Raw genomic sequence first — 22,638 nt, forward strand, 5'->3', positions numbered from 1 at the left:
TGTGTCCATCACTATGATATCAAAGTATTTTCACTACCCTAAGAAGCCTCTGTGCTCTGCCTGTGTATATTTAGTTTAGATTTTATTTAGTGTATCCATTGATATATGAATCTTAATTTTTCAAATTTGAACAGGTTATACAGTAAACAATCCTTTCTTTTTCTATTGTCATATTCTCCCTATTTGTCACATATTAGATTCTTAAAAACAAGATCTATTTCTAGTACCTTCCTATTCCAATGACAGAATAACTATTATTACTTTTTAATCAATAGGTTTATGCTTGCAATGGTATTGTGTATCTTTAATTATTGAAGTTTTAGAATACGAATTAACTGATATTTCCCTCTCAGATTATTCTTTAATATTCTATTTATTCTAATATAAAAAATCATTTTGATATATACTGATAAAATTCCAAAATTCTAAGTTAACCTTACTGATAATATAGAGAGCATTGGCAAGACGTTAAAAGCTAAGTTAATGGTTCTATAGTGTTAAGCATCATTTTAGGCACAAATGCTAAACTATGGGCTTCATGAGAATGAAGAACCTGAATTAATTATTCTCATATACCCAACACCTAGAACAAGGTCTGGTGCATATTCAATAAATGTTTCCTAAATTTATCATGGACATTCTGATTAGCGTTACCACTTTTCTTCACATTCTACTAAGCATTTGAGATAGTTGAGGGTCTGACAAATTAAGAAGTGCTCTGGCTCCTGTTCCAATTCTCCTGTTCCTTGAACATGAGTTCAATTCTGGTCCTTGAGTATGTGACCCAAGACTGCCTCTTGTACATATGGTACTCACCTAAGTTAGAAAAAGTAACCTTTCATGAGTCTCAGGCTCACAGATTCATGGCTTGGGAAGCAGGCAATGTCTGCCTGTCTGTGAATTAGAAAAGGCCACCTCTCCTGGGCTGATGTAGCCTCTCACTGGGGCACACAATATGATGAGTCAAGTGTGGGCTACACTGGACCTCAGCAGGGAGTCCTTGTGCAGGGCATGACCATATGAAGCAGCCCTGGTATATCCTAGACTTTGCTAAATCTGGTCCTGAGGTGGCATGCCAAAAGGACTCACGTACCACCTGACACTAAGCTCATCCTATGGCAAAATTTTGGAGTAGATCTTACAATGGACAGAACCTCCCTGCAGTCTCTTTTTAGCAGGACAGACTGGCAAAGCATATCCAAAATGACCTTAAAGTGTCAAAGCCATAGAAAATCTCCCAACAAAGTAAACATCTATTATTTTGACTTAGTTGAGATAAATGCTTTTCTTTGTGGACACATTTTCCAATCATTAAGGCTGCCAGTTTATCAAGTGAGAGTCAGATGTACAGAAACAGCCCTGGCAACATCAAGCCCCACTTAAAGAAGCTCTTACCCATATTTGGTCCCTACTGTGCTAATTATCAACAAAGAGCAAATTTAGGTTTAATGAGATAAGTATATTTTACTACCCCCAAAAATAGCCAAGTGAAGAATAACGCAAATGTAAAATAAACACCAAGGTGAATTCAAGTTTGAGCAAATTTCAGTGTTTTCCCCAACTGGAACAGTTCCTGCTATTAGCCCATGATTCCGAAAAACATTAAGAAAGAAACTCTTTAACAAGAATCAGCTTGTCAGAGCTATGACAAGGCAATAGAGGCATTTGGCTTCTAGTAGGGAATCTGCATCAAATTTACACAGAATTGGTAAAAGAATGACTTCACGGTAATGTCTACGAAGGTAGAATTCAGAGGATCTGCAACCTAGGAAGGGCAAAAACAGATTATTTTCACTAAATTCTAAGTGAAATACAGAATTTCCTTCACTTATGAATGTAGGCAACAAACCACAGTTTTATCAATGACACCAGTGACTTTGTCACCACAGAAATCACATATTTTTTGTATCACATTACCAGTTTACTCTTACAACTTCGAAATCAGGGCAGATATTAGATCTACCACTAGGTCTTATTTAATACAGTGCTTTAGAAGCACATGTATTACTATGTCACAATTCAAAACTATTTTAATAACTACATTTTAGCCCAACTGGTTTCCTTTTAATCTTATATGCTTTATTCTGTAAGTTAAAAAATTATTCTGGGGCTTCTAGTCAAGATGGAGGATTAGGTAAACTCTGTTTTCCTCCTCTCACAACCACAATCAAAATTACTACTAAACTACAGAACAGCCATCATCTAGAGTCTCCTAAAGTCTAGTTGAACAGAAGTCCTACAACTGGGGACGTACAGAAGAAGCCACCTCAAGACTGGTAGGATGGGTGAAGTGTAATGGGTCTGGTCCCACACCTGCATGTAGCAGTTGAGAACATGAAAGGATATCTTAGCTACAGAGGTCCCCCCAAAGGAGCAAGGGGTCCCAGCCACACACAGGGCTGTCCAGCCCAGGTTCCTGTGTCAAAAAGTTCCCACAACTTCTGGCGTAAAAATCAGTGGAGACTGGCTGAGTGCAGATATTTCTCTTAAGGAGTCTAAGTGCAGACTCACTTGCCGACGAACTCATTTGCTCTGAGCTCCAGCGCTGGGTCAGCAGCTTGAAAACTGCAAGGGACATACGGGCAATGGCTGGAGGGGCAGTTTTCTCCCAGAGAGAGGTGCTGGCAGAGGTCATTGTTCCTTTGTTGAACCCTCACACCTCCCGGCACACAGATGCAGGTGCCACCGTTTCTAAGTCCCCATCAACCTGGCTAACACTGGTGATTCTCTGAGACACTGCCCGACCCAACTTACAGGTCTACCAAGTTGCTTCCAGTGGCTTTTCCATACAAACGGCCTGTCTTTGTTCATGCTGTGGACTTTCTTAAAATCTCTCAAAGTTTTGCAAAACCCAAACAAGTAGCACCTGGCATCGGCATGCTCTGTACCTCTTGCTGAGAAGCCCCAAGCCCGGCACAGGTGGCAGCCACCTGCAGACTGTTTGGTGACTCTTGCCAGGTGGCTTCAGAAAGGGCGCAGGCTGCAGCAGAACTTCGCCAGTAGTGGGTCCCCTCCCAGGAAGCCCTGAGCCAGCATGCCAGTGGCCAGCTTCAGACAAGGCAGAGCACCACCTGGGACTGCATCCAAAAATGATGCACCCAAAGGGCAGACTAGGCAGGCTCCAGAGCCCTACTAAGGAGAATCCTACTCCATAGGGTCAGCCCCTCAGTGGCCATTCCTCACAACCAATCAGCCTGAGGGTCAATTCCTCCCACTGATGCGCCAACAGCAACCAAGATTCAACTACAATAGGAGGGCACACAAAACCCATACAAGGGACATACCTGGTGCACTTGGCTTAGGTTACCAGGGAAGACTGTGCCACTGGGCCCCACAGGGCACCTACTACATAAGGCCATGCTACTAAGACTGGGAAACATAGAAGCCCTACCTAATACACAGGAACAAATAAAGGGAGGCAACTGAAATGGGAAGACAAAGAAACATGTCCCAAATGAAAAGACAGAATAAACCTCCAGAAAAAGAACTAAACAAAATGGAGACAAGTAATCTACTAGATGTAAAGTTCAAAACACTGATTATAAGGATGCTCAATAAATTTAGGGGCAGAGAACTCAGTGATAACTTTAACAGAAAGACAGAAAACATAAAAAAGAACCAGTCAGAAATGAAGACTACATTAGAGGGAATCAACAGTAGATTAAATGAAGCAGAGGACCAAAACAGCAATTTAGAAGATAAGATAGCAGAAAACACCCAATAAGAATAGAAACAAGAAAAGAGTCCAAAAAATGAGGATAATTTAAGGGCCTCTGAGACAATGTCAGTAAACCAACATTCATATCATAGGAGAAGAGAAAGAGCAAGAAATTGAGAACATATTTGAAGAAATAATGACAGAAAACTGGTGAAGGAAATAAACATACAAGTCCAGGAAGCGCAGAGTTCTAAACAAGATGAACCCAAATAGATCCACTCCACGACACATTGTAATTTAAATGCCAAAAGTTAAAGACAAAGAGAGAATGTTAAAAGCAGCAAGAGAAACGAATCTAGTTACCCACAAGGGAGCTCCCATAAGACAGGTAATTACTCAACAGAAACTTTGAAGGCCAAAAGGGATAGGCATGAGATGACCAAAGTGATGAAAAGCAAGTTCCTACAACCAAGATTACTCTACCCTGCAAAGCTATCATTCAGAATCAAAGAACAGATAAAGACCTTTCCAGACGAGAAAAAGCTGAAGGAGTTCATCAATACCAAACCAGTATTATAAAAAATGTTAGAGGGATTTCTTTAAGAAGAAGAAAAAAAGATTAGAAATGTGAATAATAAAATGGAAATAACTACATACCCATCAACAATTACTTTAAAAGTAAATGAATTAAATGCTCCAATCAAATGATAAGGTGGCTAAATGGATAAGAAACAAGACTCTTACATATGCTGCCTACAAGAGACTCACTTCAGATTAAAAGACACACACAGGCTGAAAGTAAAAGTATGGAAAAAGATATTTCCTGAAAATGAAAATGATGACAAAAAAAGCTAGAGTAGTAATACTTATACCAGACAAAACAGACTTTAAAAGAAAGGCTATAACAAGAGACAAAGAAGGACCCAGTAATCCTACTTCTGGGTATTTACCTGAACAAACCCAAAACACTACTTCGAAGGGATGTGGGCATCCATATTTCCTTGCAGCATTATTTACAATAGCCAAGACATGAAGGGAAACTGGGTGTCCATCAATAGATGAATGGATAAAGAAGTGGTACACATATACCATGGAATATTACTCAGAGATAAAAAAGAATGAAATCTTGTCCTCTGCAATAAGATGGATGGACCTAGAGGGTATTGTGTTGCGTGGAGTAAGTCAGACAAAGACAGACATATGCCATATGATTTCACTTACATGTGGAATCTAAAGAACAAAATAAACAAATGAGCAAAATAGAAACAAACCCATAGATACAGAGAACATGTTGGTGATTGTCAGATGGAAGTGGTGGATTGAGGAGGTGGATGAAAAAGGGGAAGAGATTAAAGTACAAATTGGTAGTTACAAAACAGTCATGGTCATGTAAAGTACAGCATAAGTTAATAATACACAGAGTCAATAATACTGTAATAACTATGTATGTTGTCAGATGAGTAGTAGATTTATTGGGGTGATCACTTTGTACAATATATAAATGTCTAATCGCCATGTTGTAGACCTGAAACGAATATAATATTGTATTCCAACTGTAATTGAAAAAAAAATTGTTAAAAAAATTATTTTGAGAAGAGATCCATAGGCTTCAGCAGATTGCCAAAGGGATCCAAGCACAAAAAAGGTTAAGAACTCCTGTTCTACAGAGAAAGTGAGATTACATTCAAAAAACCATAACTTAATAGAACGGGCAGATAAAATGTGCATACCTCTTATACTCTTAAGTCTTTCCAAAGTATTAAAATATTTCGTGGATACAATTTATTAAACAGCGTCTCTCAAAATGCCTTGTTCACAACTATAATTAAGAATGAATTGCAACACAACAAGGGCTGAGCTAATTACAATGAGAATCCATAATATCTCACCCTCCCATGTCAGATGGATGGAAACTGCTTTACATCAGGGCCTTTGGGTTCCTCAAAAACTAAATTCTTTGGCTGGTGTCCAGGGTAACCCCACCTTTCATCAAGTTCCGCCCTAGAACGACCTTTGATGTAAACAATTAGACCTGGGTTTTAAAACAAATACTCGCCGAGCAGAAGTTTGTTTTTCACTAAGAGTTTTTTAAAAGTCATGCATTAAGTTGATTCTGATCTTTTTATAAATCTGCTTATTAGCCTAATCATAGTTCAAATTTATAACTTCAGAACACTAGAACAGATGTTTTTAATATCATATTTTCTGCCAACATGGGAAATCCTGGATTTCTAAAACCCAGAGGGAGTTAATACCATCCCAGATTAAGGGCAGATTACTGGAAAAGTAATATAACATGTTGTTAAAGTCACTTATAACATAAATATTTTGAACAAGATCAAAGAAACTACCTGATCCAAATTTAATCAAAGTTCAAAGAACTGTTTTTTTTCTAAATATATAAGTGAAAACGATATTTCAGAGGAATTTTTAAATTATATTTTTCATTACATTTTCTCTTCTGTGATCCTCACTGATTCAACCTGTTTCAACGGCAACGTAGTAACTTCCCTCAAATAAAAGGTTTTTCATTGAAAAAATTTGTACCACATATAACAGACCAAAAAAAAATCTAAGAAAATATATGATAGTCATATCTGGATGGTAGAAGACAAAGAGGAGCTTTGTGGTTTTCTTTTTCATTTTTTATTTAAAATACTTATATATTTTTAATAGGCATGAAAGACGTGACCCTTACAAAAACGAGTCCTCAGAACATACTCAAATAAGTGACAAGATCAATATGATTTTTAGGAATTGAGAAGAGTGTGGTGGGAGCCTGAGTGATTGGGTATGGCCCCAAAGAGGAGGACTGTAAGCTCCATACGGACAAGGGACTCCAGGGTATACAGGCATCCAGCTCAGTGCCAGCCCATATAAATACTTGATGAGTGAGTTAGTGATTGATTAACAAAGGAAAAATCTGGCCTTGAAGGAAAGGTATCAGGAGAGAGTAAGAAACTCACTGCAGCTAGAGGAAAGGAAAATAAGGTTTAGACAATTTGGGGTTATACACTGCAGTCTTTATACTGTGGATAAGTTTTTTATTTGTTTTTCTAAAACAGCACTTGCCTCCCCCATCATCAACATATCCCACCAGAATGGTACATGTGTTACAATGGATAAGCTTACACTGACACATCATAATCACCCCAAATCCATAGCTTACATTAGGGATCACTCCTGGTGTTGTACATTCTATGGATTTGGACAAATGTATAATGACATGTATCCATCGTTGTGGTAGGATAAGTACATTTTCAATATTTCTAATAAGCAGAATAAAAGTATGTCTGTGAAATATATATAGGTCTCTATTCCCAGTTCCTGGCACAGAGCTCCTAAAACCTTTGCAATTGTCTACGTGATAGGAGCCCTGAGAGCATCTTTTTTTCTAATATTAGGTATTTGATTCTAGTTGTGACACAGAGCTCCTAACTCATTGGATTTTCCTAGGTAATAGGAGTGTCTTTTGGTCTTATGAGGTGACTCTTGCTTGGAACTTTCGGTCCCACTCTCCATCCTACAGGAAGGGAAGAGGGGGTAGAAGTGGAATTAATGATGAACCATGCCCAAATAATGAAGCCTCCACAAAAATCCCAAGGTACAGCGTTTGGTGAACTTCGGGGTTGCTGAACATGAGGCGGTGCTGGGAGAGTGATGTGCCTGGAGAGGGCGTGGAAGTTTGAACCCTTCCCTGTACCCCACCCCATGCATCTCCTCCATCTGGATGTTTATCTGTATCCTTAATCACACGCTTTTATAATAAACTCTTAAATGTAAATAAGTGTTTCCCTGAGTTCCAAGAGCCATTCTAGCAAATTATCAAACTCAAGGAGGGAGGGGTCAAGGGAACCTTGATTTATAGTTGCTTGGTCAGAAATACAAGTGACAACTTGAAACTTGCCATTGGCATCTGAAGTTTGGAAGCAGGAGGCAGTCCTGTGGGACTTCGCCCTTAATCTGTAGGCTCTGACACTGTCTCCAGATAGATAGTGTGGTGTGCGAAAAATGGAAGACACGAGAGTGTTTTTTCCTTTATGGTGTTTTGGGTGAGAATTAAAGTGATGATGAATCAGGCTACCTGGGGGAGAGGTAAGAGGTAGCATGACCAGTAGGGAGATAATGCCAGGGTCTGATGTGAGTGTAGAAAGGTCTGGCCTGGAGCTTAACAAGGGAAATGGAAAAGAGCAGGAAGCCCAGGCACGGGACACCCAGTCAGGGAGGAAAAATGAAGACAGGGAAGTAAGTATCCCAGAGTCTTTCCATGACTTTGTGCCTGGGTAACTGGAAGATTATTTTGACTCTTAAAAGCAATTAATTGATCGATCCATCCATCCATTCATCAAACATCCACTGGCACCACTGCATAGGAGGGCTTCTGTACCTTATGAAAAGGAACATTTATTTCCCTAAGCCTTGGTTTACTGAGTGCCTATTATGTGCCAGAATCTATGCCAGACACTGAGTTAGGATATTAACAACAGTCTTTACCCTAAAGAGATGAGGAGGAAAGAATTAATGCTGCTCCCGTAGCAGTATCTGTTTTCTTTCATTGCTTCCTCACTGCTGCCCCAGGATTCCCGCTTCTCCTAACTGCAAACAGGTTCTGGGTCCCACATATTTTAAAGATCTGGCTAGATTCCCTGGCTTTGAGTAGCCAATATAAAGGTAAAATTTACAAGTTTTTCTGCCTAAATTTTTAAAATCACTTTATTTTACTTTATTTTTTTTTTGCTTTTAGAATTCTAATCTTAAGCATTTCATGATACAACATATGCCTTTTCTTCGATCCTATTTTGAGCTGACTTAAAAAAAAAATACTATCAAGAATTTAATTAGAAGCTTTTTGCTACAATGAAGGAAGAGACGGCCTAAGTAAAATACCCAGTAAAAAACCCCAGTTATGTCCTAAAGAACACATTCAAGACAATGGGATAGTTGTTTGAATAGTAAGGCCAGGACTGCTGAATCCGGGAATTTGCACTCACCTTTCTCACTGGATTCCAAAAGAAACTATCCTATCTGCTTCATCTCTGCATTTCTCAATCTTCCCCTCCCAAGAAACCAAGCAGGCACAAATCTACCTACACCAAGTCAGGCAGGAATCCTTCCCTTTCTCTGCCTGAAGCTCATTAATAAATCAAAGTTGTCAGGAGCTGTCACATAGTCTCACGCCTCCTCTCTGCTCCAGTATATTCTCTGAACTTGGATTTATTCCAAATTCTACAAGGGAAATAAAAGTACTTACCTTACAAGGCTGTTCCAAGGATAAATCACTGAGTTTGTTTATCCAAGGATGAGGATCCAGTTAAATAACATGTTTGAAAAGATGCAAACTTAAGACTTAAAATCCAATTTCTAAAAAATGTTAAGTGCATAGACAAGAGCACTTAGATAGCAACAGTAGCAATATCTTGCAAAAGTAGAGAGCAATTAGAACACCACAAAAGATGAGTATTGGAAATGAGGATTTTAAATACATATAAAACCAACCCTTAGTACCAATCCATATATTTCCTTGGGATTATTATGACCATAGGTGCTTCAACTAATATTAATTGCGTTGTCTTGGGCAAGGATATTTCACCTCTCTGGATATGTCTTTCACTTAGGAGAAAAGAATATCTAAATTCTCTATATCATTGTTGTCCTTTAGGCTAAAGATATTTTGGTTAAAGGGATATTTTGAACCAAGCTTAAAACCAACTAAAATTATTTCCTGAACAGCTTTCAAAGTATCCAAAACTGGCCCAGATATACCAGGATACAATAAATTATTAGTAAAAGACTCACTTTTTCACCTCGGAAAGTCTATAATCAAATTAAGGAATCAATATTCAAATCATACAAATATTAGCACATTCACAAGGCATTGTATAAATATTTACTAAGTCGCATTGCATTGATAATAAGGGTCAAGAAAAACTGGAGTAATTAGAGATGTCTTCAAAGGGAATGGAGGACTTCAGGTCAGACTTGGAGGGAGAATTTGAATCAATGGAAGTAAAGGCATAGGACAAAGACTATGAAGTCTATGTTATTTTTTTATGAAGTCTATGTTCTTTCTCTTATTTTAGTTCTGGCTTTTTGACTTTGGACAAGCCATTTATCACTTTTACCCTTCAAAAAATCCACAATCACTGAGTATTTACTATATGTAAGGTATTGTGCATTATTTAAATAATGAAGATTTTCCAATTTAAGGGAGAAACGGCTTTAAAATTAAACGAGACAGCTCAAAACTGAAAATAATCCTAAACTCACATTATATTGGTTATAAAAAGTGTTCTTTTTAAAGAGATATTTTAAAACTTAACTTGCTATTTCATTATTAATCAATTAAAATCAAATTCAGCATGAAACCTAACTTTAATAAATATCTAACTTTTTTACTTACGTCATAATGTGGGGGAAAGAAAGTTTATATGAAAATTTCAGAATCTTGCTCCATCCTTATGACAAAATTATAGCTTTTAAAACCATAGTTGTCTTTTGCCATTAAAAACAGTACTTCATTTGACAGCTGTAGTAATAGCTCAAGCCAGTCAATAGCTCATTTATGATACAGCATTGAATTTATCTAGCAAAAACATGATGCATGCAAGGGTTCTTCCTTTCGTCCTGTGTATTCTAAATGTCAGCCAAATGCAGAGGGAAAAAAGTACAGATGGACAGGACATCCTCAAATTATTTGCTTTGCCTTATGTCATTTTAGAGAGAAAACTAGTGCCTGATTCACAGTTAGAAATTCAAATTAAAGAAACACCTCAGGTAGCCAGCCCTGGGGCTGAAGAGTAGGCCTTCTTCATCAGCAGTTTGTCTTTCAGCAGGCAAGCTTGGCAGGCAAGCTTGGAAGGCATGAAGACTTTGCCTAAAAGGAAATCAGGAAACCCTGGCTTTCCAGGATTCACTTACTTCATTCAATATGGCTCTTGGTTTCAGAGACAGTGACTAAGTTAAGGATAAATGCATGCACACCATTTCTTAAGAACACTAATAGGAACCAAGTACCTTAAAATCTATTTACATAAAATTACAACAGATTGAATTTAGAATTGTGAATCGGCATTTCAATGTTCTTGTCCATTTTAACCAAATTCTTAATGCACGTTACGTACGTATACTAACTCACTGCACATACAATACATTTCGGCAAATACTGCAGGGGGCCAAGTAGTATGTGTTGGATACTGTGCTTGGTACTGAGACTATATCAGCTTTTTTGTGATGCCAAACCACTTAATCTCCAAAAGCCTGTTATTTCATCTATGTAAATATCATGATATATGCATGGCTATGGTGAAGATTTAAAAAGCCAATGAATATAAAGTCCTGAGCAAAATATGTGACTCCATGCAAATCAAAGCTTTTTCAAAATTTCTTTTCTTGTTTTTCTTTTTACCATTACAGTGGAAACTAGATAGACATAACCCTGTAATTTTGAAGCTCGCAGTCAGGTAGGAGACACAGACAATAATGACCAGACATCAGGATGATGATAAACACAGTGCAACTACTACTAATAGCAGCTAGTACTTATTTAGAATACACTGTGAGCAAAGCACTATTCTAAGCACATAGCTCATTAATCAATCAATCCTTATAAAAACCCTCTAAAGTGACCAGGGCCGTGACAGTTGATGTCCTGTGACCCTCTAAACCTCATTCTTAAGTGCGTGGGAAAGTTACCTTCTTGGGGTTAATATTAATCAGGCAAAATGAGGCAGGATTGTGGGGTTGGGATGGTAAAGGAAGTTCTGAGCAAAAGGAATTAACATGTATGAAAGCCCAGAGCAGAGCATGCGCACAGTGATGATCAGAGAACTAAAAGGAGTTCAGGTAGTGGATATGCAACATTCTAAGCAATCTATGATTCCACATTTTAGGTAAAGGTGTTACTGGACTAACAGAAAGAGAGAAGTAAACTGGCAGAGACGCCCACCTGTCAGCAGCAGCTTGTACTGGGGGATCCTCTGAACAGGCTTAAGCAGGTAGTGCTTGAGGGCCAGATTAGCACATCGTGGGCTCGTCTGAAAGGAAAAGGCAATCGGTATAAACACATAGTTTTTCTAAGAAGCAAGGGATGCAGATTCGGGTGCCCAGGGAGCCAAACTTTAAACAGTCAGCAGCTCTGGAAGGAGACTCTTGGAGATGCTCCTTTTAAGACACAGCTGCGATGCTGAGAGCAAAACTATATCGATTCACCATGTAGCCCACCCTCTCCCACAGGTAGATCTCTCAAATCACTGACTCATTGGGAAAACTTGTTCATGGCCTGCTCACACAGGGTGGTAGCTGCAGTCTGCATTGTAGGCCAATTAGAGCCCATCCTACTCAGCAGCTGCCTGCTACTTGGGCAAGCATTCATAAACAAACCCTTCAACCAAGAAGGACATGCATGGTCTCCAAAATAAGGTGGCAGAAATAAAACTACTAGGAATTGGATTCAAGTTATAGTCAGAGCCTATCAATATACTCATAACAACAACAGATGATAGCAGGGAGAATTAAAGATAACCTGAAAAGCAGCCTTGCCAAGCATCCCTTCCCTAGTATGCCTGCAGAATGTAAAACTCTTTCTCAGTTTATTGGCTATAAAAGACATCTCCCAAATCACGGTATATATAGGAACATTTGAGCTGGAACCATTCTGTCTTGACCACAAGGACATTTGATTCTGCCTTTAAAGCTCTTCTTATTATGTATAAGACACGTCTGCCCATTCTTGAGCCTCACCTCATTCTCCATCACAGGAATAACAAGTGAGGTAGCATCAAAATGGCCAAATGAAAATGTCCCTCGTGCTAAGATGTCCTGCACTTCTTACACCAGCTCCAGGGTCTGGTACCAGAATAATTATGAAATTATGATGGTGATACATGTTAAGAAAGCATCTATCATGTGATCATCAGTAACCAAGGCAGCTAACTTTCCTGTCTTGTTTTTTCTGCAGCCAAGGCAACAGAACAACTCCTTGGACACCAATGAAAACTGGGTCAATTATCAGTTCTACAACTATATATTTCACATTTCCTTTCTTAATAGCGTGAAGACATCAGCAGAGAGATGAAGAAGACTATAATTTTAAAGTTTAATTATTTGTCTACTGTACAAATTAGAAATCAGTGCTATCTTAATATGTCTAAAGCTTTTCTAGTTTTGTGTGACTAGAATTCAGATATTTTTAGTTTCAAAACAAATGATCATTAAAATACATACTAACCAACCTTTTATTCAAAAGTGGGGGAGAGGACTTAAGTAAAATTTTAGTTAAAACTAATATTTTTTAAAGATCCATTATATCATCATGAATCAAATCAGGCTTGTACTCTCATAGTTCTGAGTCAAACGCAAAGTTTTGGCAATAAACATGTTATTCATTTTTCTTTGACACTAAAACTGTGTCATTTATCTAAAGAGAAACAAATTACATTTCCCATCCATGATTATAGATTAGTTGTTAGAAGAATAAAGGGAAAGGTTGAGTTAAAAATAAATGTTCCCTAGAGCAGTCAAATTCAGAGACAAAGTAGAATGGTGCATGCCAGAGGCTGGGGGAAGCGGAGAATGGGGAGCTAGCTGTTTAATGGGCAAAGTTTCAGTTTTGCATGATGAAAACAGGGAGATTGGTTGAATAACAAAGTGAAAGTCCTGAAAACTACTTACACGTACACTTAAAAATGGTGAAAATCATTAAGTTTTATTTTATGTGTATTTTACCACAAATAAAAAGAGATCCATTCAAATATTTCGATGTGCAATATTTTCAAAATTAAATCTTATGGACAGAGTTCTCACTAATTTATTCAATTCCCTCTTTGATTTTGAAGGGATTATATTTTAATATCTTTTTGTCTGCAAGGTTTATTTTCAATAACAGCAAATTATTAAAGTTATAAAAGCAATTCCCCCACCCCCCAAAAACAGTTCAACATTAGATGGAAGCAAAATACCTCAAATTCTCTAACAACAGTAGCAAAACCTGGGTTTTTCTTGCACTGCTCATCCAACAAAGCTATATTCTTATCAAATTCTTTGATGTACGTGGAATACATTTTTAGATATGGTCCCTTCTTTACAAAGATATCAGCAATTCTTTGTTGTTCTGTCCTAAGGGTAGAGAAGAGATATATACAAAAATATAAAACCAGAGCCATTAATGTATCCAAGACACATCCAATAAGCAGAGTCCCTACCCAAGCCATCTTTTCCCTTTTTCTTATGAAACATATCTCAAAATGCCTACTCTTCACCATTTCCATTGCCACCATCGTATCTTGTCTGGACTCTGTCAGCAAGATGGTTTCCTTGCTTCCACTATCTCATTCTTCTGTGCAGCCAGAATCTAAAAATGTATGTCATATCATGTGACTTCCAATGGCCTCCTTGGCACTTAGAAAAACGAACTCCTTTCCTGGACTTACAAAGACCCACAGGTGCCACTGTTCCTACCTTTCTGACCCATCTCACTCTTCATTCCCCTTCTCATTACTCTCCCGCAACATTGGCCTTCTTCATGTTCTTTTGACATACACAGTCCATTGCCACTTTTGAAACTTCGACTAATGGTTCCACATGCCTAGAAATATAGGACCCAGGCTAGTCCCTTTTTTGTTCAGATGTCAGTTTAAATGCTCGGCTTTCTTAGAGAGCCTTCCTTGGTTCCTTGGCCACCCAATCTTCATTCCTTAGCACATTGTCCTATTTTACATTTATGCAGATGAGAAACTAGTTCTACCTTTTTTTTTTTTTTTTGTATATTTGTCTAGTGCTTCCGCCACAAAAATATTTGCTCCATGAGAGCAAGAGTCTTGTCTGTTTTGTGCACTGTGATATTCTTAGCACGCTTAGAGTACTGACATGGTAGGTATCCAAAACCTTGCTGAATGTAGAAATGAAGACTTTATCAATTGTTATTAAAAGCCAATGTAAAAATAAATGTTATTTCAGATAGTCTCCCAAAGAATGTCTTGACTCAAAGATCTCTGAGAGAAAAATATTTTAATTAGTGGAAAATATCCAAAGATTATAAAAATTGTTAGCAATGAGTATAGCTTTTTCCATAATTGTTGTTTTAGTTGTCCCTTAAGTTAGGCTATCTCTGAGAAATGCTTAATATTTTAACACAGAACATCTACAGATCTAAACTTGAGAATACCTTTACCATCAGCAAAAAATATATTTAAGCCTCCACCTGCTTGCATAAATATGCACATCTTTTTAAGCCAATTCAGATTAAGTTTTAGGTTAATTTTTATAAGAATGATGTACAGGACTTCTTTGTAAATACATTTTATTTCTGCCATGACTTTAAAAAACTACCTTTTAGTCATTCCTCAGTCCTTAACTCTGTGCCATTTTATACTTAAACTGCAGCTAAGTATTAATTGCTTATCCAGCATATTTTCCCAACAAACAAAGGCATGATGATATTTCCAAAACAGACAGTGGCATTTTTTGGATTATGCATGAAGAGAACTTAGAAGGAAATTGTGATCAGGAAAGTATGTGATACTGTTTTCTCATTCAAATCATTTTGAGTTCTCCATGGACTTCAACATAAGTTCAGTCCCCTAGACTGAATTATCCACATATTTCCAAAGCTGTCACCAAAGTCTCAGCTCATTTTCTACAGCCCAATGGTAGCTCTTAACCATTCGGTAGCTTTTTCCTGTTCTGAAATCTACAGCATCTACAATGACATCAGATACATGTAAATTTTCTAAATGAACCAAATTAGTTTATCAAATTATCTTAGTGAATGGCCTCTTTTCCATAATGTAAGGGGGAGTTTCATGACTTGAAGCTCCAGAAGAGATAGATGAAACACTTAAAATTTGTTCCAATGTGAAAATATCAACTAAATTTCCTCAGTCTCAAAAATCTTAACTACCAAAAGTCACCTAGAAAAAATTAAATTGGTTGATGATGGGCCCTTCTTGCCTTTGAGGCAGCATTACCAAAGAATTTAAAAATTTATAGCATTGAACAGAATGCAGGAAGGTTGTCTATTCTGGCCATCTAATATGTTCAATCTACAGGTAAATGCCAAGAAAATTCAATATATTGAAACAACTCAATGTATGGAACATTTCTGTGTCACACATAGAGAGCCCTTATGGGTTTCATCTAAAATTGGAATCCCTGGGAAAGCTGGTCAATCCATTTTTACCAGTTCAACATTCTTTCCTCCAGTTCCTTCAGGAGATCGCGGTTGAGCTCATACAGCTGAGGCAGGTAGTACAGGATCTGATTTAGGATCCGGTCCTCAATCACTGGTTTCCCAAGTTGCCTGGAAGCATGGGCTACTGCGTCTCGGAAATCCTATGACAGTCCAGAAGAGGAAAAACAATATACACACACATATAACTCGATAAAAAGCTTTTTTCCCCTTGTCGCCTTCTATGCTAAAACAATATAAATTACAAAACTGTGTTTCCCTTATAGAATGACAAATTGAAAAGTACCCACCTTCCTCCCATCCCACTTTCCTAGACAGGATATTTTTTTAAAAAATACAAAGTGGTTGGGGTAGATATTTGGTTTTAAAACAGACTTTGTGATATTTTTCTTAAATCTTTTTGTTTGATCTCCAAACTTAGCAGTTATACCAAGGGGGAGTCTGGAAATTTCATTGCAATTCTAAGCACTCTTTAAAATTATTCCAGTACTGTCTATGGCCATGCTACCCTGAACAAGTCCAATCCCATCTGATCTCAGAATCTAAGCAGATTGGGCCTGGTTAGTATTTGAATGGGAGACCACCTAGGAAGACCAGGTGCTGTAGGCGTAAAAAGGAAAATAAATAAAAATAAGATATTGTAAGCTGACAAGGTCCTTGCAATCTGTGAGGTCAATCAAGGGTTGCTTTGCCTAAAAATAAATAAATAAATAATAAGATTGTTCCAGTGCTGCTATTTGAACATAATCCATTTATTTTAAAAGTCCCCACAAGATCTTAGCTAATTCTATTCTGAAAGGTCTCTTTGTGCACTTCCAATAATCATTTCCCAACAACCAGAGCATTTTAGGTGACACATGGGGAGGGTGGCACATTCTTAATAATCAGAGAATGCTGGATTCGGGTCCTCACTCCTGATTTACCTGAGCTGGCTTCATTTTCCTTATCTTCTTCTTTTTTTTTTTTTAATATTAAAAATGAAGCCGAATAACAATGCATTTCATTTGTACCAAAGTAATTTGAACAAAATGACTTTCTTGCAAAAAGGTTTCATTTTATTGGACATTATTCACCCATTGGTTAAAAGAAAAGGGAACTGTCCAGAAAAGTATGTAAGAGGGAAATATAAGTATGGTTGAAGGAGAAAAAAAAAGTTTCTGAAGAAAACCACTGACGGTCTCTTAACAATGAATGTAAAGTTATGTTACGTTATTTCTAGAGTTTTTATTTGTTTCTGGGAGAGAAGGGCAATATGCACAGCTAAAAATTGTGCTTTTTTTCAGATTCTTTTTCAGGCTGAGATGGCCATATGACCCATGTAATTGTAGCTATTGAGATACAGACAAAAACTTCTGTGTAGGGCCTCAGGAAAATCTTTTTAATGGAAATAGATTTTTCTTTTTTTACTTTCTAAATTTCATCATATGTTGTATTACAGATAATTTATTGAATTGTGGAGTACTTGATCTGGGTATAAATTGTATCTAGCAGATATTATTAGAATTTGAAGTCTGGCTTTGTTGCCACTGGCACTGTTTAGTTTTAGTATATATTCCATTAACATCCAAATTGAGGTAGTTTTTCTTCTTTGAAAGAGGTTTAGTATTATGTATTTAGGTCACAAATTACTAGACAACAGTAAGCCATTTTCTGGTGTTGCTCAGTGATGCACCATATTTATTTATTTTTTCCTTTTGACCTCCTTCACCCATTTCTCCCTCTCATCTGTTAAACGGACTTTAATTAGATTACTGTGCCTAAACCTTTTTACAATATGTTTGGCACACAAATCGACAAAATATTTTAACTGTGGACCATAAACACTCCCCTCCCTCTATCTAATCTTCCTATTATTTCACCAGGATTTACACTTTTTACAAATAACAAATTTTCTCTCCACAAGTTATTTTTTGTCAACTTTTCCCTAGAACACTTCATACCATGTTTTAAGATGGGTTCGCACCACCCTCACTCTATCATTTCAATGACTTGGAGAGGGTGGGGTAGCAGAAGGGTGTTTGGATTGCACTGTCCCTGGAGGGTAAGCCTCAAGATATAACTAAAACAATAGTGGAATCTGTTCCACAGGCCTGAGGATTCAAAAATAGAGATTGTTCTTTCTTAGAAAACAGTTAAATTTAATTAAAACCTTAAAGCAATGATTGGGTAAAACAGACTCTACCAAGCTTTATCTTCTTTTATTTCCAACTGCTTTCCGTTTAGGGACTGCCTCAGCAAATCAAATAAACAAAAAAAGATACTGATTTTCTCCCTTGATCCCTTCAACACCTGCCTCCAACATATATATATTAACCCTAAGTATTTCTTTTGTGAAGGACAAAAACCTCACGTATAATTTCAAAGTACACGAGAGGATTCCTTTTCTAAGATATGGCTATTTTCGATCATTCAAATCCTCTTATGGCTCAACAAATACTAAAAAATGAAACAAAACCCTTCACTTGGGCCTCAGTACCATGACTAACTTTACTTGCCCAACAGTCAGTCACGTTAACCTACAGGAACCATCTACTTACACCAGTAACTAAAGAACTACTTTTACAACTAATTACTGTAATATAAAATAAGGATTCGTAACTTGTATAAACTCCAATCCAGAAAACCACACAAAACATCTCCAGAAACCAAATGGATAGTGGCCAAATTCCACCTCCCAACAGCTTGTTTCTATCAGCACTCACATTTACTAAGAGAAAATAGAGCTACTTAACACTTTTGAAAATCATGAGATTTTCCATCATGCAGAACTATACAATATATTTATATATCATGAATAACTTCCTCAATTGTAAATGTATTCAAAACATAACAAGTAAACATCTTCTATAACATTTTTTTTACCAGTTTAATGATTAATATAATTTAGACATAAGAGTTTCTTGTTCAACAAAGCAATTAAGCACTGGCCTTTCTTCTGGTAGAATCAATGATGAATGTTTGTCTCTTGGCAGCAAGACGACTTTTATTTTCCAGTTGGAAGGTATTTCCTCAGTCACAACAGTTGACAGTAGACATTAGCTGCTAAGTAGCTTAAGGACTTTGTTTGACACAGCTTTTGCCAGATTCTGCATTCCATATGTCTGCCACCATTGCCAAAAAAGAAACTTGTTTATTTAAGACATTCAACAGAAACCAGCCAACTCCATGCTGAGCTGACCGGTAGGATGACTGCCTCTAATCGAAGGCTCCTGTCTCACACCAGGTAAAGCTTTACTTTTCTAGTACTACTGGATGGTACAGGCAGTGCTGGATGATCAATAGCCCACAATGTCTTTTTAAAAACTATGAGTAGCATGTCAGAATAAAATAACAATAGTTAAAATGACAAAAAAGGAACATTTAATAAAGACTATATGGACTTAGAGAATTTATATTCGGCTTTCTATTACAAATTATTCCTAAAATGCAGGAAGTTACATATTCTAAGCAAACACTACCAGGGCAATTGCTGGTCTTCAAGGTGCCTTTTTGAAAATAGAAAAGAGAATGGCATCCCTTACTCTAGGCCAATCCAACTCACACCAAAGACCCTACTCCCAACTCCTGGCCTTTATAACCATGTGTGGCAGCCCGGGCCCCAATTGCATTCTCTCTCCTCTTGGGCCACCAACTCCTGAAAGCAATGTGCTATGGTTCCAGTGTCAGATGTTTACCCAGGAATGACACACAGAATTTTTAACTTCTTAGCTCAGCTCTTCATGGACCTCAACCATTCCTAGAACTGGTGCCATGAGAAGGAGGAAAGATTTTTTTTTTTTCAATAAAAAGGATGATTACAAGACATGTTTGGTTATTTTTCTAAATGCTAGCATCCAGTATAATTTGGGAAAGTGTGATGACACTTAAGAGCCAGAAGTAAAGCTATTTTGGGGCAGAAGAATCTAAATTTACCAACACTTTTTTGACTAAATCAGGATGCGAGACCACAGAACTAGCACTTCAAAAATTAGATCCAGAATATACTTTTTCACACTGGTAATGCTGGATAATTAAAAGGGATGAGGGGAGTTAGAATGTGAAACTGTTAGGTGACAGAATTTATTGTTGTCAACTAAACATTCCAGCCTATTCTTCTAACACAAAATCTACCAAAGATTCTGTATGCAAAATGGAACAACCTCCACTCTTGTTTCTGGTCACAAAAACCAAATGCTTGTTGAACTGACATTTTTTGCAATACAAATGGCCTTCTGAATTATACAGCATATCATAATATTTTTCTTAATAATTCCCATAAAACTTACAAATATGAACCAGATTAACTTTAAAAAACTTAGTTCCTCTGAGGTATGAATCATACTAGCTTACCAGCTCTGATCACTTGGCTAAGACTTAAGCAAAAATCAATGCAAATAAAATCAAGTATGAACATCTAAAGCAACAAAGCACAAAACAGATGGCCTTGTTCCTAGGATCAGGTTTTATATTTCCAGTGCCCAAGAGGAGTAAGTGACTTAATTACCAGCTGTCCTGACTGGGCTTCCTGACCTTAGGGCATTACTTAACCATTGCTATGACACAGTGAATTACAAAGACCAAATGGACATATGGACAGACAGGGAGCTCTGCAGGGCTCCCTGACTTCGTGAAGGCCATTAAAAATCACTTCATATTAAGCAAAAGAAAAGCAGCTGCTAAGGTCAAAAAGCTTTGATAAATATGCAGAAATGAGTATGAAACTATGAAGTAAAAGCAGAGGGGGAAAGTCCTAAATTAACAATTTAACTTTGTTTTAAAAGGAAAATATTTGCCCAAAGAAAGTATTTCTAACTCTCTATATGTTCGGACCTACTGATAGTGTGGATAATCATGAATGCAAAACTGTATAAAACATGACTGAAACCATCCCTTTATCTTGTCTCCAACCTCCTTAAATTAACAAATAATCATAATATATCCTAAGTAATCAATATCCACCTTTATTCTCATCTTTAGAAGACAAAAAACTAGAATTTCTCTGATTTCCTAAGCCAAATGAAAGAATTCTGAAAACTGGCTAATATACTGAAAGATATACTACACCCTAAAGTATGTTGAGATTTCAAGAAACAATTTTTATTCAATTTCTGAACAATCCACTATGTACAAGGGCTCAGACAGACCAGAGTTAAAGTATGGCTTTGCCAACTAGCAGTGGGTTACTTTTGGCAGTTAGCTTACTTTCATCATTTAAAAAATAGAAATAACATCTATTTGATAGAGTTGTTATGGGAATTAAAATAGATAATTTATATAACAAAGTTAGCATGTTGAAAAGCACAGAGAAAGTGCTCAATAGAAGGCCATTTATTTAACGAAAGATCTGGTTAATTTACACGATCACATGAATATCATTTAAAATCTGCAGGTCCCTGGAAGGCTGGAAAGTGAGCTCTGAAGTAGAGGCCTATAAAGTGAAGGAAATACCAAACCGAGGTGGGGGGAAAACAAACATAGCAGGAGACAAAGGTGCTTTTAACAATAAACTTCATTCAGTGAGGAACAGTTCTCACAAGAAGCTGCTGCTCAAAAGTGAAAGTTTGTTAGCCTTGTCAATCGATGCTTAAGGAGAATCTTTGCAACAAAAGAATAAATGATAATTAAAAGGTTTACAAGATTTTAAGATGGGAAAAACTGGAAGCTTCTATAAGGAAGCCTTTTATCCTGTTTATAATACATTTTTTAAAAAACTAAAAGATATATTCTATTTACTAACACACATCTGGATATCCAAGAAGATCTGCCTCTAACTCTACGTATTTTATTGAGAGCCTATCAAATTTTCAAGGTAATGTATACCCCAATGTGAAGAAATTAGTGGAACAAAGATGCTTCATTATTAGTACCACTTAACTGTTACTTAACCACTCCATCTTTGTCCAAAAGATCTCCAAGTCTCTGATCATTTAGGAATCTCCTTTCTCTTTGGACTCATTAGGGTATTGACTTAGAGACAATGTGCACATTGGACCTTTTTAAAAAAAGTCCAATGCGAAATCCAGGAGCTCATGGTAGATACTATAGAGTATGTATCTTGTAAAACACTAATGGCAAAGTCTTGCCACTGCCTCTGCAGGACCAATTTTTTCTCATAAACATCAGGCACAAGATTCAAAACCATTAACTGAGTACACTGGCTCTTAGAATCTTAAGTATATTTTAAATTGTGTGTCTTCTAACCAAGTCTATTTCCTCTCTGTGTAATAACTTCAATGATAAGATATATTAGTTTAGATTTAAAAGTTTTTTATGAGCTATTTCACCTAGTTATTTACCAAATACTAAACAAAGAAGCGTTGTAAGCTACCATATATTAATTTTTAAAAATATGGCTACCATATTGGTCAGGGCAGATAATGAACATTTTTGTCATCACAGAAAGACCTACTAATGCTACTACTATAGGGTCTCTAATATGGAACACTATTTATGGGAAATTATGTAAAACTGAAACAATCATTTCGCCCAAGCCACCTAGATAGCTAATTGATTTCCAAAAAACCCCACCGGATTACCTAAGGGGTGTTGTTTACATAGCTTAAAGCAGTCATATTCTATCATCTAAGACAGAAAATAATTCACTTAGATGAAATCAGATAGTAGCAGTGCTCAGGATTAAAATAATCTATATGTTACCTTTGTGGTGCACTTTAGGTAAATATGAGTTTAAATACCATGGTGTTAGAGGATGAAGCAAGAGACTCTTGGCTTAACCCATACTATCCTGATACCAAGCCCCTCCTAGTAATGGCTCACACTTGGTTAATACCCTGTTGTTAAGATGCTCTTTGTTAAG

At 37.0% G+C, this 22,638-nt stretch overlaps 1 protein-coding gene and 1 pseudogene across 1 annotated transcript in view; one reads left to right on the forward strand and one right to left on the reverse strand.

The window, feature by feature from the left end:
* Nucleotides 1–22,638, reverse strand: part of FGD6 (FYVE, RhoGEF and PH domain containing 6) — a 95,925-nt gene that overhangs the window by 27,223 nt on the left and 46,064 nt on the right. Inside the window, exons 6-8 of the mRNA XM_016162752.2 lie at nt 15,834–15,985; nt 13,615–13,771; nt 11,604–11,691 (exon numbers count right to left, since the gene is read on the reverse strand). Of these exons, the coding sequence (XP_016018238.2) occupies nt 11,604–11,691; nt 13,615–13,771; nt 15,834–15,985 (397 nt within the window). The remainder of the gene's footprint in view (nt 1–11,603; nt 11,692–13,614; nt 13,772–15,833; nt 15,986–22,638) is intronic.
* Nucleotides 16,334–16,451, forward strand: LOC118614182 (annotated as a pseudogene).

Source organism: Rousettus aegyptiacus, unplaced genomic scaffold, assembly GCF_014176215.1.
Source record: "Rousettus aegyptiacus isolate mRouAeg1 unplaced genomic scaffold, mRouAeg1.p scaffold_m13_p_2, whole genome shotgun sequence".
NCBI lineage: Eukaryota > Metazoa > Chordata > Mammalia > Chiroptera > Pteropodidae > Rousettus > Rousettus aegyptiacus.